Source organism: Electrophorus electricus, chromosome 4, assembly GCF_013358815.1.
Source record: "Electrophorus electricus isolate fEleEle1 chromosome 4, fEleEle1.pri, whole genome shotgun sequence".
Taxonomy (NCBI): domain Eukaryota; kingdom Metazoa; phylum Chordata; class Actinopteri; order Gymnotiformes; family Gymnotidae; genus Electrophorus; species Electrophorus electricus.
The window spans coordinates 29078580-29094065 of NC_049538.1; the positions used below are offsets into that span (position 1 = coordinate 29078580).

The following is a 15486-nucleotide window of genomic DNA, read 5'->3' on the forward strand; positions in this document are numbered from 1 at the left end:
AAAGACAGCGTGGGAAAGAGACAGTTAGGTCAGGTACAGCATGACACAGAGAGAGGAGATGAGGTCACTGTCTGTAAAAAGGACAATCCAAAATGAGGTGACCAAGCTCTTTTGGCCAAAGCACTGTGAAGTAACCCTGGCAACCGTTAATGGTTCTGATGCCATGTTTGGTCGAATCCCTACGCTTCTGAAAAAACTAAAGACATGATAATGGTATCTGTACTTCTAAACTAAAGTTCTCCTACGCTCAAATGTAATTACCTTTTCTAAAATATATCAGCTTTTGTACTTCAAAACAGACCATTTTGTTTACAAATTGCCATTAACAGCAATACAAAGTGAATTAATTATTGAAAAGTTTCTGGTGGCATTGTTCTGACCTCACAGCTGTGATCTTCAGCCTTCTGTGGTTCAGTGTTTGACTCAGTGATCCTTTGCCTGTTAAGAACAATGACTCAAGTATTAAGGAGCCAGAGAGAGAGGGAACTTATCTTTGTGCCACTAGGAACATGCATCGCTCACATCCAAGACACGGTAAAAGCCTCTTTTTTTCTTTTTTTTTTATTATTAACATTTAGGTCACAACCATGGCCCTATTTTTCAATCCGAGCAAAGACGTTTTAGTACGTTACACTGCCTCAGCGGGAACCCATGCCTTTCAGAAACATACTCTTATTTAGATATTTCTATTTACAAGTGCTTGGTTGCAGAAGGATGACGGTAAGTGGGGTAATATCCCTTTCCTGGTAAGGTGTACAAGGCTAGCAACTTCTGATTCTGCAGCGTTTCAATGCCGACTTCAGCAAACTGCCAAGCTAAGATCAGTTATTTGTTAGTTATTAGATCATTATTAATTTCAAATTCAAAGACATCAATATTAAAACTCACCACAGCCATAACAGATTTCTTTCACTGCACTGAAACTGATCTGATATCATACAAAGTGCATATTCACTGAAAAACAAAATGAGCTTGTTAATTACTTGGGTAATTACATTTTATTGATTGCACTCAGACTGCAAGATGAAACACTACAGACTGAATATGATTGGAGGTGAAGGCCACCAAAAGAGAAGATAAGAAAGTGTTGCTAAAATTGAAAATGGAATAATGAACTTTTCTAGTAAACCTTTTTTTACGTCTTAAACTACGGCGTTTCGCCGTCTTGCTCTGAACTAAATCTAGACCATTTAAACCACTAACTCCAACTCTCACACAAATGTTTGAAAAGATAAAAAATAACACAGTGTGTTAATAACATATGATTAAATGCAGCTTCATATTAATAAACATAACATTTTAAATAAACACAAAAACACCTATATAACCAAAAATATATACTATTACAGCTGTAAAACACTGAAATCAGAATAAACTTTTAAAGTTAGATTATTTTTTTAGATCCTTTTCAAATGCAACACTACGAGTATGATTCTGTGAAGAGTCCTAGTACCTTCACAGAGACTGAAGCCACCACGTACCCAATGGACTGGCTTCGTCTGCAACTCCTCCTGAGCTATGACAGCTGTCAGGGGAGCTGCTTTAAGACGTCTTCACTTTGAGGATTAGCAACTGCTCAGCCTCCTAGAAGAAACCACATAACCAGAAGAAGAGTTTTCAGCACCCGAACTCCACTACTGGTCCCAATAAATCAGTCAAGAGGAAGACCACTTTTCGTCCATATTAAGCCTCAGCAGTTCAAGGCAAAAGCTTCTTAGAGGCCAGGGATTATTATGAGTTTGACAGCTTTATTTCCGAGCCCCCTTCACCCTCCTACATTTACATCGCACATGCACGCACACACTTTACATCCACTCTAAACTCGGACCATCCCACACGGTAACAACCACTCTCTGACACACACAGTCCCCTGAGTAAATGTGAATATTTCAAACCACCAAGAGATTATGAAGAAAATCTAATTTTAGTCATGATCATCGGTTCTTCATATGATTTCCAGAGCAACAGTTCGAGTTGGCTGAGAGGAGCACAAACACCTGCCTGTAAATCCCAGCTGAGATGAGCAAACATGCTAATGATCTGCAGAGGTAACGGCTTTTACAGAGATAAAGACACGACCTCAAATCCATGAGGAAGACAACCTATAGTTCCTATGATACTTATCAGTACAATCCACTTGACCAAATCATCACATTTAATGGCACTGGAATAATTTGAGAGTAAAATACTGAACGTGTCTAGCTGTCGAGGAGAGATGTCACGAATCAAGGAAGAGCAGCTTTAAATAATGATACCTACAAGAATTTTTAAGGTCAGCGCTCTGCAACTAACTTGGAATAAGTTGCTAACTGATCTGAAACTGTTAGCAATATCATGTTTTGGGGAAGGTATTACTTTAAGGTTTGTGCAAAAACCCAGCCAACCATTCCCCGGGCACCTAACAAAACAGCCCTGAATAAAAAACAAGGAAAAATCCACTAAACTACCTAAATAATAAAGTACTAAATCAGATGTCTGTTGCAGTTTTGCATTGGGATTGTATAAAATGACTGATTTCATTGCAGACATGGAAATGTGCCCTGGAACCACGCTTGAGTGACTCCCCTGCTCATTCGGTGACTACTTTATTTTTCTTCCACCTGAGAAAAACAGAATTTTTTTTTTTAATCACTTTTTTTTAAAACCTTTTTTTCTTTTTTAAATCTCTGAGTTCTCAATCCAGCTGCATGTTTAACCCGACTGATGTTGTATGCGTGGTAGTGGGATTGGAGGGAGTCATGTGGCGATGGACACGCATTTCAGAGCCGCATCCGCACGGCTCACTGCTCTCCCAGTTAGCACTGATTAGAGTTACGCTGCAGAAACACGGGAAATTATGGGTAGGTAGGCCAGCACTGCCTCAGGGGTATTTCAACATCTTCAAGTACAACAAGCTCTGTGCAAAGGGTTGGAGAGCCAAGCACAGAGGTCCAAGAGCTAAGCACAGGTGGTCTGAGTGTTATGCACAGAATGACCGATAGATAAGCACAAGAGGTCTGATAGCTAAGTGCAGAGGGTCTGATAGCTAAGCGAAGAGAGCCTGATGGCTCTCGGACATCTGTGATTTAGCTAAGTACCAAGGGTCTGATAGCTAACACCAGGGGTCTGAGACCTAAGCACCGAGGGTCTGATGGCTAAATCAAAATCACAGAGGTCCAAGAGCTAAGTGAAAGTCATCTGAGAGCCAAGCGCTGAGTGTCTAATAGCTAAGAACAGGGGTCTGAGACCAAATTTCAGAGGGTCTGATCGCTAAGTGCAAATGTACAAATGTAAATGCTTTAGTGTATATGTATGCAGACACATTCAGTGCTTGGCCTGCCCGCACCCCACACATACACAGCCCTCATACACAAGTGAACTCACTCATTCCTCCCCGACTGCAGCCCCATGGTGACAGCTCTGTTCCCTCAACACACCAACAGGGTGAATAAATTGTGGAAGTAAAAATTTATGGTCAAGCAAACTTGGTGCAGCCTTGTTAATGGAAAAGCCTGACACAGCACTTCTTCGTTTCTCTAGGTGCTCCAGCAAAGGGCTGTCACCAGTTGTTTTGCCCAAAGGAAAAAAAAAAAAAATTGTGACACATTACTATGGTAGTAGCTTGCTACAAAACAGTACACAGTACTTTTCCCAACCAATGACCTACCAAGCAACTCAAATTGTAAATATCAGCAATTTCCTTAAGAACACATACATACATACATACATACATACATATATATATATATATATATATATATATATATATATATATATATATATATATATATATATATATATATATATATATATATATATATATATAGTGACATGAAAGGCCCATTTTCCTGACCGACTCTCTAAAAAGTTGCCTCGTCAGATCCAGGGAGTACTCAGCAAAAAAGGCACACATTAATAGATGTGTAAGAAATTGACAGCACTGGACAGCTGTTGCCTGGTGACCCTTGGGTGACTGCTAGAAAGTCTCAGTCCTCAGGCTCACACCAGCAGCATGGCACAGTTACTGGTCGCCAGCTCAAGAGGACGGACTCTGGACGACGGGTGCTTTATAATGCGTCTGCTCGTGATAAAAGTTATTCCATAGCGAATTGAATATCAGCATATCAGTGCCAGTTTTAGAGGATACCTAGGGGGAGGGACAGAGAAAGAGCTAGAGGAGCCGTGGATAAAATGAAAAAGGGTGACCTAGTTCTGCCTTTCACCGCTCACTTCCCAGTTTAGGTGCCCTGGAACCCGAGGAAAAGCAACTGTAGGAGGATGGACTTTAATATTTAGGAAAAACCATCCTTTCTCCTGGACCCCTCATACCATGGCTGCATCATTCTCCCTGATCACACTGCTGTAATGGACAGAGGAAGAGAAAGAGAGAAAGAGAGAGAGAATGCCACGCCTGCAAAGGCTGAGCCCAAGCACCGTCACTGCCTTTCCTCCATTACGTCACCCTGCCAAATGACCCTGCACTGCTGTTGCTGCCTGCAGTCCACCTGGCCTTCCTCCAGCTCCAGCCTGGCCTGCCTCCAGCACCGGCTCGTCCCACCTCCAGCACGGCCCACCTCCAGCTTCACCCTGTCCCGCCTCCAGCTCCAATCTGGCCCACCTCCAGCTTCATCTTGTCTCGCCTCCAGCCCAGAGCGCCTCAAGCTCTAACCCCGCCCACCAATAGCTCCAGCCCGGCTCACCTCCAGCTTCAGCCTGTCCCGCTCCCAGCACTCACCTGCCTGCAAGGCGAGCTGCACACTCAGCACTGCTCCCCTCAGCACTCCCAAGCCACGGGATCGATGCTGTTTTCCCCAACAGCCGTCAGTGCTGGGATCATTTTCCACTCTTGCTCTCCCTACGGGAACTGGCACAAAACCGGCCCTCCCCACCATGGCCGAATATCAACAAGTCGATACAGCATTGGCTTGTGGCAATAACATGGAAAGGCACATGGCCCTTTTCACAAGTGCCTAAGGCCGATTCCCTGGGGTCCCTGAGCCACTTCCAGACTTACCCTCCTTTCTTCCTCTCCTGATCCTCCGTCAAGAGCTGCTGATCACAATAATGTCTGGAAAATATGTAGAATATGTACCGTCTGGATGCCACCCTTGCCCCGTGCGTCTCAGGAGATGAGACGTCATGGAGACGATTGCAATGACAAAACTGTCCCCTGCCTGCATTCCGAGCACCACATGATACAATTCAAGACAGGCAAGATCAAACGGAAAGGGGACGACGACAATGTACACCCTTTAGCCCTGTCTCATGTCTTCTGTTTGAAGAAATCACTCTCGCTTTACATCACTTGTTCTAAACAGCCCTTATCGATGAGCTTTCCTGTGCCTTCATGTCTTTCAAAATGCTAGGGTAACTTAACCTAACACACTTTGATGAAATATTGTTTCTAGATAAAGAACAGAAATTCACATTAAAAAAAAGAGTTTGAATCCATCTTCATTTCCCTTAAATATTCAGGAAGTTAGAAGCAGCAATCTAACCCAATAAGTTCATTTAAAGATGTAGTATTATGCAAAGTCTACACTGTGCTTTAATTAAAAATGCTAACATCCTCTAATAGTTCAATTAACAAAAGGCTAATGTTGACCACTATCTTTAAGATAGGCAAAGATATTTAAAGTTCAGCATAGCCCAAAATCAGAGTGCAGTCAGCCCAAACAGTGTAAAATGATCATTGTTCTTATAAATGTCAATAGTCCTATTAGGAGATCAGGAGTAGTGCATTAGGACTTCATTACTCTATAGTACTTTATACATCGAGTAATGCCTGTACACTTTTAAATCAACAAAAAATATTACCTATTACACACACACACACACACACACACACACACACATATATACATACATACATACATATATGTGTATATACATACATACACATACATATATATATGTATATATATATATATGTATGTATGTATGTATGTATATACACATATGTATGTATGTATGTATATATGTATGTATGTATGTATATGTATGTGTGTGTGTGTGTGTAATAGGTAACACACACACATACATATATACATACATACATACATACATACATATGTGTGTGTATATATATATATATATATATATATATATATACACATACACACACACATACATACATACATACATATATATATATATATATATATATATTTATATGTGTGTGTGTGTGTGTGTGTGTGTGTGCGTGTGTGTGCGTGTGTGAGTATGCCACTGTAAAAAAAAAAAAAAAAGTCATTCATGACAATTCGTGCAAGATTAAAACGGTTTTGTTTTGTTTTTACGTTTAAGCAGTTCATACGTGAAATACCTGAAGTAACTGGGTAATGGGTTAGTGAAGCTATATCCTAATCACATTGATTTCATGCTCTCTTGTATGGCCAGTGTTGTTAAGTGTAAGCTAGTCATCCATGCTGCACTGTTAAATTGCCTGTTTTTACAAGCACCCAGAGGGCAGTTTAGAAGACCAGCACTGCAAACTGCCTAATTAATGTGATGTTTTGATGACATACATAGCCCAACACTTCCTAAACCTGAGTGAATTTGGGTGAATCTATTTTGGTAATACTAGCATGGCAATTAAAAAAAGCCCCTCGGTAGATGGATTTTAAAAATAACATGGGTAGACCATCTTCTGACTCTGAAACGACCATTCTGAGACATTGACTCTGGTGGGGATTTTATTATTATTATTATTATTATTATTATTATCAATAATAATAATAATAATAATAATAACAATAATAATAATAATAATTAAACCAGGCAAATTGTATTCAGTGGGACACATTTACGACAGGCTGACTATGACTTATACATTTTCTGTTAGAATAGAGCTTGTCCCTTAGAGGACTGCCATCAAGCCCAGAGCGAGTGTGTTCTGTGAACTGCATATCACGACGAAGGAACGTGATGGGAGAAGAGCAGAATTTGGCTGCCTTGCTGTAGCTGTTCCACAAAAGTCTAACACACATTTCACCCAATGCACCTGAACAATACTGCACCTAAACATATACATATGTAAGGTAGTGTTAACAGTTGCATATATATACATCTGGGATAGACGATCAGAAATGTATGAGTTTACGGTTCTGTGGCGCTGGAAGCTGCTACCAAACACTGCGCACGTTTCTTAGTGCTCGGAACAAAGGTTTATTAGAGCACTTGCTTTTAGCGTATCTGCGGCGGGGTCTCGCTGCTGAGTGGCGAACACAGGTGGTAAGACTTACCTGAATCGTACACGTATACTCCGTATCATCCAGGAGTCTGACAGTGCAGCTAAATTCTCTTTCCAGGTTCCTGATACTGCCACTCATCAATCGACTCAACATCTTCTCACGCAATTGCTGGTCTGCGTTGGGGACCCGAACAATAAACTGAATACGGCATATAAGCAAGCAATGTCACATTGACCACACTCTCCGGTCACCAAGAAGAACCGCAGCAGACAAATCTGCAACCGAAGCACGAGTCATCCTTGTCCAGTGACCTGCTCGGCACTTGTTCGGCTGCTTTTGGGTTATTACGGAAATGTTTCGCGTATCCACGTCTAAGATAAGCCGCCGTGGTACAATCGTACAGTTGCGGCTCACTATTCACCATTCATCGCTTGCAAATTGGCTAGGTAGGCGGGTCATAGACACGAGATTGACACTCCTTCACGCCAATAACTATGCTTACCCGCTAAGACGTTTTTAAAATTGACAATGAAAGAGTGGGATGGTGCCTCTTCGGTTGTTAGTGGATACCCAATAAGCGCTTTGGCTTTCGAATGAGTTTTTGGCATTCCAGATTTAAAACCTTTCCTATGTGACAACTTCTTTTTTTTTACTTTCAGGGTTGAGTAATACTGAAATTACTCATATCCTTTCGGCAAATTTAATATGGAATATGATTTTCTTTTATTACTGGCATGGGTGGTAAATATAAATGTCAAAATATCAAAATATAATGAAGAAATGGTTTCACCGTAATTGTCCCCGGGCCAATACTAGACCATTGCATTGTGCGAACAGCATGTGTGACTCATTAGCGCCGCCCAGAGATTCTCTGGTCGTGCAACATGCAGTGGACAATGTCCGCTGCCTCCAAGGCCGCTGTTTAATGCCACAGCGCAGCCACAGCCTACCCGAGACGGGTACGGCTACACCCGAACGCCTGCTTCCATCGATACTATGAAGAGGAACAAGTCACGTCCGTGTATGCATACGTAAAGTAGTTCCTAAGTACGTGATGAAAGTGATTTTCAAAAGAAAATCCTGCGTAATTCTCATTTTACGTCATGTAGAAAATCTATTCTCAAAGTTTAATTACATTTGGTGGTTTTGAATAGGCGGCTGAGTTCACCAACGCCCAGCCCGGAATTTTGAAATATCATGTTACAGTGAAACCAGAAACAACAAAAAAAAGTTATTAGTGTCTCCGACTCGACGTAAATAAAAACCTAAAGGTGTTAATGCAGCAGGATTTGCATATGTAGAAAAACTTTACATGGCTAAAACAATGTGTTCAGTGTAATTATCAGGCGAGCCTATGTAAAAACAAATCAGTTAGTGTATTTCCTCAGTGAAACGCTACCATCTCAAATACCCGCTTGTTTCTGATGTTAATTGCCTCATGTACTTTCTAATTAACCTAACTGACAAACGTAAAATGCAAGGTTTTACATAATGTTAGCACTGGCAAACTAAGATAATTAAATCAAATGAACACTATTAATCAGGCATGACAGAAAAAAAATACACAAAGGAAACGAAAGGAGAAAAACTAAAAAGACTGACGCACGAGAAGCGTGATATTTATAAGTCTTAGTAAAAAGTGGAAGACGAAACCAAACATACACACAGAATCAGCTATTTAAAACTAATGAACAGGTTGCGGGGAGGCGCAAGCGTAAACCCCAGCCCTCTCTCATCGCTCTGACACTATTCACCAAAAGAATAATTAGCAACATACAGGCAGAACGTTACCTTAAAAAAAACAAAAAGCATTTATTTAGGATATGAAAATGTAAAATAGATTTTATGCTCAGTGTTCAAAACAATATCTAATGTTTCCAGTTAAAGAAAATGGCAATATACAACAACCATTCAAGATCACCCTATAGAAGCAGCATCAGCCATAAACCAAAACCTGATTGTTTGGCAGGATCAAATATTTTTAATTGTTTAATGCCATTTGGCATGTACATCTTGTTCTGCATGTACTGCTTTACAAATCACAATACAATAACGGCAGCAGGAGTATACAAGTCAGAATCTGTGATTTTAGGGTTTAAGGTCCCAAATGTGTCATCGGCCTTAAGTTCATTTAAAATCCATTCAATAGTACATATTTATCACACTGGTCAACACAGCAAGAGCTAATTATATAGTCATGTCACAAGTAATTATACAATACAAATGATTAAAAAATAAGTATAAATAAATGCATTGATATGTGTTTGCTTAATTGAGAACTGGTAATGACTCCTTTCCAGCAGGACAGTCCATACATCTTCATAACCCTTTCAGCCTTCCAGCATGAACGAACGAACGAACACGAACACACACACACACACACACACACACACACACACACACACACACACACACACACACACACACACACACACACACACACACACACACACTTCTTGACTTTAAAAAAAAAAACATTTTCAACTTGTGTAGAATTTTAGTTTGACTTGTATTTTGTATTAGTAATTTTACCATTGTTCCAGTCCTTCAGTAAATCATATAAGCATGTTCCTCCTCCTAAACTAAGGTGAATGTATGCTGAACGCACATAAAACGGTGGAATGTCACATAGTGAATTCATTTGAGTCATTTTCATCATTTTCCACTGGCTCATTGGTGCTGAAAGACCCAGCTCCACTCGAGCTGTGGCAGGCATTCTCTGCCTTGCGGGTGGAGGACCGTGCAGGTTGAGGGGGCTGAACTGGAGAATGTGTGCGCCAAGAGGCATGGCTCAGGTTGTGGGGTGAGGCTTCACGTCTCTTGTCCTCCAGCATCCTCTGACCGAACTTACAGGAAGCTATAAGCGGTTGGCCTACATCCAGCTCCACGCATTCAGTCAGACGCAGCTTCCTGTCAGGGTGGGTGTAGTGCAATTCTACCTTGAGCACCAGTGACTGCTGTGTGTGTGAGGAAGAGTGGAAAAAGAATCATATAACATGAATTGCAAGATGTAATAAACCTTATTCAGTCAACCTGCAAATCTGGAATATTACTTGAGTTATATTTAATTGAAAGATACTAAATATTGAAATTAAATATATTTATGTGACATTAAAATAAGTTTTATTTGTAAACCAATATATAGGAGAGAAGTGTAGGAATATTAATTGTCTACAGTGGCTGGTGAAGACTCACATATGCCAAACATGCTTTCATTTTTTAAACCTTTAATTTTTAATTTTTTTTTTTTTTTTTTTTTAAGGAGAGAAAGTGCACCTTTAGCTTTTGAAGGCCACACAGTCTTAAACTGCAGTTTGGACTGTCAGCTTTGCTTAACAGGAGGGAATCCATTTCATCTGATCTGCTACTACCTGAGAAAATGTCCTCCATTGCCTATAGACCAAGGTGAGCAACATAAAAGTACACATTTTCATTGAAATATTACTTACAAAATGCCCTATACAAAGAAAAAACTGGCTTTGACAGTGATATGTAGTTTGTTGCTAGAAGACTCAGTGAAAAACCGATCTCTCTACACCTCTCTCTCTCTCTCTGATAAATAACTCCAGTTAAAAGGCTTCACTATTTAACTGGTCACTATACCTATGCCAGGTCTTCCTGGCATGTAAAATCAATGGGAAATTAAAAAACATTCTTCATCCGTATTAAGGGTCAAGTTCATTTTTAATTCGACCAATGCAGTCAATGAGCCAAGATCAGAGTTCAACAATTATGCCCTGCCCTTTTTTAAAATGGATTTTTCATGTGATTAATTTGAAGGAGAACAATGCTGTTTTTACATGAAGCCTTCTGGAGTGATTGAAAGATTACAGCCTTACTTATCAAATTAAGTATGTCCTGTGACCAACAGAATGCCTTGAAGATGAAAATTTGACATTTAAAATTTGTCATATCAAGAACTGAATCTTTCTCTTGAACATATTGTCTATCAGTTTCCATAGGCTAGCCAACCACTAAACAAGAATAATTCAGCTTCAATGGCATTAGAGCACAAGTGAAACTGGAGGTCTGCACTGCTTGAATTTACTTGAATAAAAGGTATTATGTCCATTTCATCACTAGAGGTCAGTAGATAAACGGCTTCCTCCAGCCTGTGGTGCCTTGCTCCCTTGTTTCTTATACTGTAGTACACTTTAAAAGTCTTGACACATAGCTCACTAAACTAGTGTACTGCAGTGGTCACAAAATAATGAGCAGTAATGAGCTAAACACTGCTGTTAACTAAATTGAAATAGTACTTATGTCAAGCAAAGTGGGCCCCAACAGGTTTCAGACACCAGATATGTATCTCTATGCCCTCATAGAAGAGGACTTCTTCATCTTGGAAATGAAGCTGTCAAAGAACATATTATAAACACCCTCCTGCAAACTGAAGAGGGTGCTTAAGGCAAAACAACTGCTAACACTGATGACGTCAACAGCAGACCTCCCAAAACGTTACACCTGGGTTCTCCATCAGCCTGGAGAGAGGAGGACAGGTGGAAACTCACTGGTATGCTGCTGAGGTTCACAGTGCAGTCTTGCGCCTTAGATCCAGTGTCCCTCATAGTGCCAAACACGAGCATAACATTGGAGAACAAGGCTGAGAAGCTGAGTTCCACCTGAATTCCACACGGAAAGTCCACACACCTCCGACCTGGCAGAACTGGTGGAGCACACATACCACCACAAACATATTAACTGTCATTCCTTTAATTAAACTGACAATAACTTAGAACAAAGTCTACACAGACAAAGGAAACCATGTGCTCATCTTTGCCAAAGCCATAGCACAAGGTATGTTCGTAGAATGGCTTTAGTGCTCGCCATCTCAAAGAAAATTACATGGCTTAGCATCAACTGTGGCTGGAGTTACATTGTGACAATGTAGTAAAGTATAAAGCATGAAGACAATCCAAACATTAGTTTCAGAATTCAGTACAACTTTTTCCTTTTGTTTGTTCAACCTCTTGCAAGTTTGCAAAGCTCAGCCTCTCAACACGAGCCCTCCATTCCAGGAGTGGAAATAGAAAACAGTAACATGGCCATAAAAGACAGCGAAAATCGAAAGTCAGCCATGTGACAAAACATTGAGGCATCTGTGCTAGACAAACACATTCATGAAGCTCTTTCCACAACATTTTTAGTAATGAGTAACACACTACAGCCCAGCCTCTAAAGAGGAAGGAACTGGGTGCTGTAGCTGTTACAACCTCATCACATGGCCGTGTGCCTTACTCAGCTGCAGAGTATTGGTGACTATGTTATGGTTAGAAGGAAAATGGTTAGAAGGGTTTTACAGTTTGGGATTAGCCTTTTAAAAATTCTACTAATTTCCTGGAGGTTTCATCATTAACAAGGCTAGGAAATTTACAACTGAAGTATCTGTGATGATGTAATACTGTACAGATGGCAAAAAAAAACAACAAGATATTGAAGCATGGTTCAAAACATTTGGTTCATTATAATGTCTTAAATCTTGACCGTGGCAATGAAGGAGACTACGGACATCAAATTAATCTTAATATCCTCGTAAAACTGAAAGTCAAATCCTTGTTGAACTTTATCACACACAATTTCAAATTACATGCTCTGCTGCCAATATAATATGCACTTCACATATTCATTATCATAAAAAACAATTAAAAAATAAAACAGAACTGCCTTTGGCAATATTAACAAATAATAATCAACCAATAATAACTTTAGAACAAATGACAGAAACCTAAACTGTTGTCAGTCAGGATTGCAATGCAAGTTTGCAGGTACAGGTCCATTTTTATGTGTTTTTTGAGGTTTCCTTACTGTAGTTTCACAAAATGTCTACAATTCTTCTAACACATCTTGTCCAAAGCCACATCAATCTGAAATCAGCAAAGTCTTGCCCAATGATCTTTAACTTATTTAGTTCACATTTGCTTTATGACTTAACAATTCTTTGAACCTCTACAAGAATGCATTGGAGGGGCACGATATATCTCAGCTGTATGGAAAATGAAGTAGTCAGTTCACTACTTTGTCAACATAAACTCCCACTACTTGTCTGCTGATCAATCAACGGTGCTTCCTGGGAAGAGAGAATCTCACCGTTAGCCTGTCTCCAGTAGGCATTCCTCAGCCGAAACTCCACAGTGTGCCCAGCCATCCCCACAGGATCTGTGAGTGCCCGTGGTTCTTTCAGAGTGTGTTTGATCTCCACCACCTGCCTGCCACACACCAGCTGGTCTTTACCTAGATCTGGAAAGGGAGTAATAGGTCAGCTCTCCACTACATTAAACTTGGGGGGAAAAAAAACATTTAAAAAATCATGCTCAGATAAATAGCTGTTTAGACTTGGAAAAACAAGTACTCGTTTTGATTTCCAAAATTCACATTCAAAAAACAGAATCAGGGAGAATACTGAGGGCTACATGGCTTATGTTCAAATGCAAAAATTGCCTGGCAAGCAGGAATCCATACATCTAACAGAATGAAGAGCCATATTATACCAGGAATCACTTGCAACAAATTTATCTCCGATCAAATGATCAGTCAGTCAAAGATACACTTGACTTGGACCAAACCTTCAGGGTGAGCTGGGTGCTACATCTGATACTCTATGGTTCCCTCTCACTGAACAGAAATGAAAAATACCAGTTTCTGTGGTATTTACAGCTCTCACATAGGAAAACCAGTAACATGCATCAGTATGACTGTAAAGAGTCAAAGTCAAATTCAAAAGTTATTTATATAGCACTTTTTACAACAATCAAAAATAGATCTATGGCTTACATTTATAGCATTTAGCTGATGTTTTTATCCAAAGCCACTTACAATTATGACTGTAATACAATTTAAGGGTCTTGCTCAGGGGCCCCACAGTGGCAACTTGGCAATATCTTGAACTGTCAACCTTCTGACTACTAGTCAAGTAGCATAAACACTGAGCTAGCACTTTCCTTAACTGACATGCTGGCAAGGCAGCAAAACATGAAGTGTTACTGATAGAGGAGGTCATGCACCCAGACATCTTTCTCACTGGCCAAAGGATGATTGGTTCGGTACATCACGAGAAAACTAATTTCTTATTCTCTATAGTATCTTATCAACAGAACATTTTCAGTAAAATGTTGCTCAAACTTGACAGGGGTGAAAGTAAACTTGCAATGTTCAACGTTCTAGAGCTGTTAATTGGAGCAAAGCACTAATATGACTTATTTTATATGACTTAGTTTTTAAAACTTAAAACATTTTTTGGTTTTGGTCAGCTGCATGTTTCTGAAGAAAAGGCAGCATACAAATCCTTCCACAGAACATTAATCAGCATTTTAATATAGTCACCAACAAACTGCCTTTTTAAGTATTAGCAATATAGTTAGTAATGTCTTAATCAGTTATCCATTTTATCATAACTGAGAGGAAGGAAGCATTAGTTAGAGGCTGTTCACACTGGATGTGACCCTCCAACAAGAGCCTGTGAAACATGCTAAAGAAAGAAAGAAAGAAAGAAAGAAAGAAATAAATAAATAAATAAATAAATAAATAAATAAATAAATAAATATAAATATATATATATATATATATATATATATATATATATATATATATATATATATATATATATATATGTGTGTGTGCCTTTGAGAAACAGGCTGGATTTTTCCTTGAAACTATTCTCAGCCATTAGTTCATTTAACACTTACGATATAGGGGACCATAAAGATTTCTGTCACTGGCAGACAGCTGGCATGTATTGTGGGAGCAGTACAGTGAGGTACACCACTTAACATAGCTCTGGAGCTGCAGAGTCGCATGCAGGGTTAAGACAGCGAGATTACGCTCAGCTGCAAATGTGGTCAGCGTCCCGTGGGATGGGGAATGCACAGGCTGAAAACAGGCATGTCAGAGAAATCTTGGGCTTGGGGCCCGTTCTCAGGTTTCGTACCACCTGAGCAAAGCACCAGAGTGAATTCTCTGAAAATGAGGTCATACGCTAATGCTGCTCCTACTCACAAAGCCATGTCATGTTACCAGAGATGCCCATCAGACAACTAACAAGCAGCCTACCCCCAATGCCAAATCCCTCACTTGGTGGTCAACATGGAAGGTGCCCCTGTTAAAGCTGATGACAATCTTCTGCTCAGGTACTGCAAGCAATGACAACCTTGTGCCATTTTGCCCTTGTCGGCTTTCCAGTTAAATGGCCTCAGCACTACCACCCATAGTACTCTTACCAGTAGCACATTATCTTATAGTGTACTGCGTTTACCATCAAGTTCAACTGCATTCACTGAAAAAAGCTTGATGGAAAAAAAACTAGGCTTATTAAAATCAT

The 15486-nt window shown here is 39.9% G+C and overlaps 2 protein-coding genes across 7 annotated transcripts in view; both read right to left on the bottom strand.

The window, feature by feature from the left end:
* The window catches only part of LOC113573988 (FERM domain-containing protein 5), a 75451-nt gene extending 67826 nt beyond the window's left edge, over nucleotides 1-7625 (bottom strand). The window contains exon 1 of one of the 2 annotated variants that reach the window (XM_027004602.2): nucleotides 7224-7625. In XM_027004602.2, the coding sequence (XP_026860403.2) occupies nucleotides 7224-7325 (102 nt within the window). In that variant the 5' untranslated portion in view covers nucleotides 7326-7625. Of the gene's footprint in view, nucleotides 1-380; nucleotides 427-7223 lie in introns of those variants that run through there. The other variant, XM_027004603.2, reaches the window with a different exon arrangement.
* Nucleotides 7626-9130: 1505 nt separating this feature from the next.
* The window catches only part of malt3 (MALT paracaspase 3), a 13453-nt gene continuing 7097 nt past the window's right edge, over nucleotides 9131-15486 (bottom strand). For 4 of the 5 annotated variants that reach the window (XM_027004607.2, XM_027004606.2, XM_035525653.1 and 1 more), the window contains 4 exons: nucleotides 13260-13409; nucleotides 11684-11838; nucleotides 10449-10565; nucleotides 9131-10129 (listed from right to left, as the gene is read on the bottom strand). In XM_027004607.2, coding sequence (XP_026860408.2) covers nucleotides 9797-10129; nucleotides 10449-10565; nucleotides 11684-11838; nucleotides 13260-13409 — 755 coding nt within the window. In that variant the 3' untranslated portion in view covers nucleotides 9131-9796. The remainder of the gene's footprint in view (nucleotides 10130-10448; nucleotides 10566-11683; nucleotides 11839-13259; nucleotides 13410-15486) is intronic. The other variant, XM_027004608.2, reaches the window with a different exon arrangement.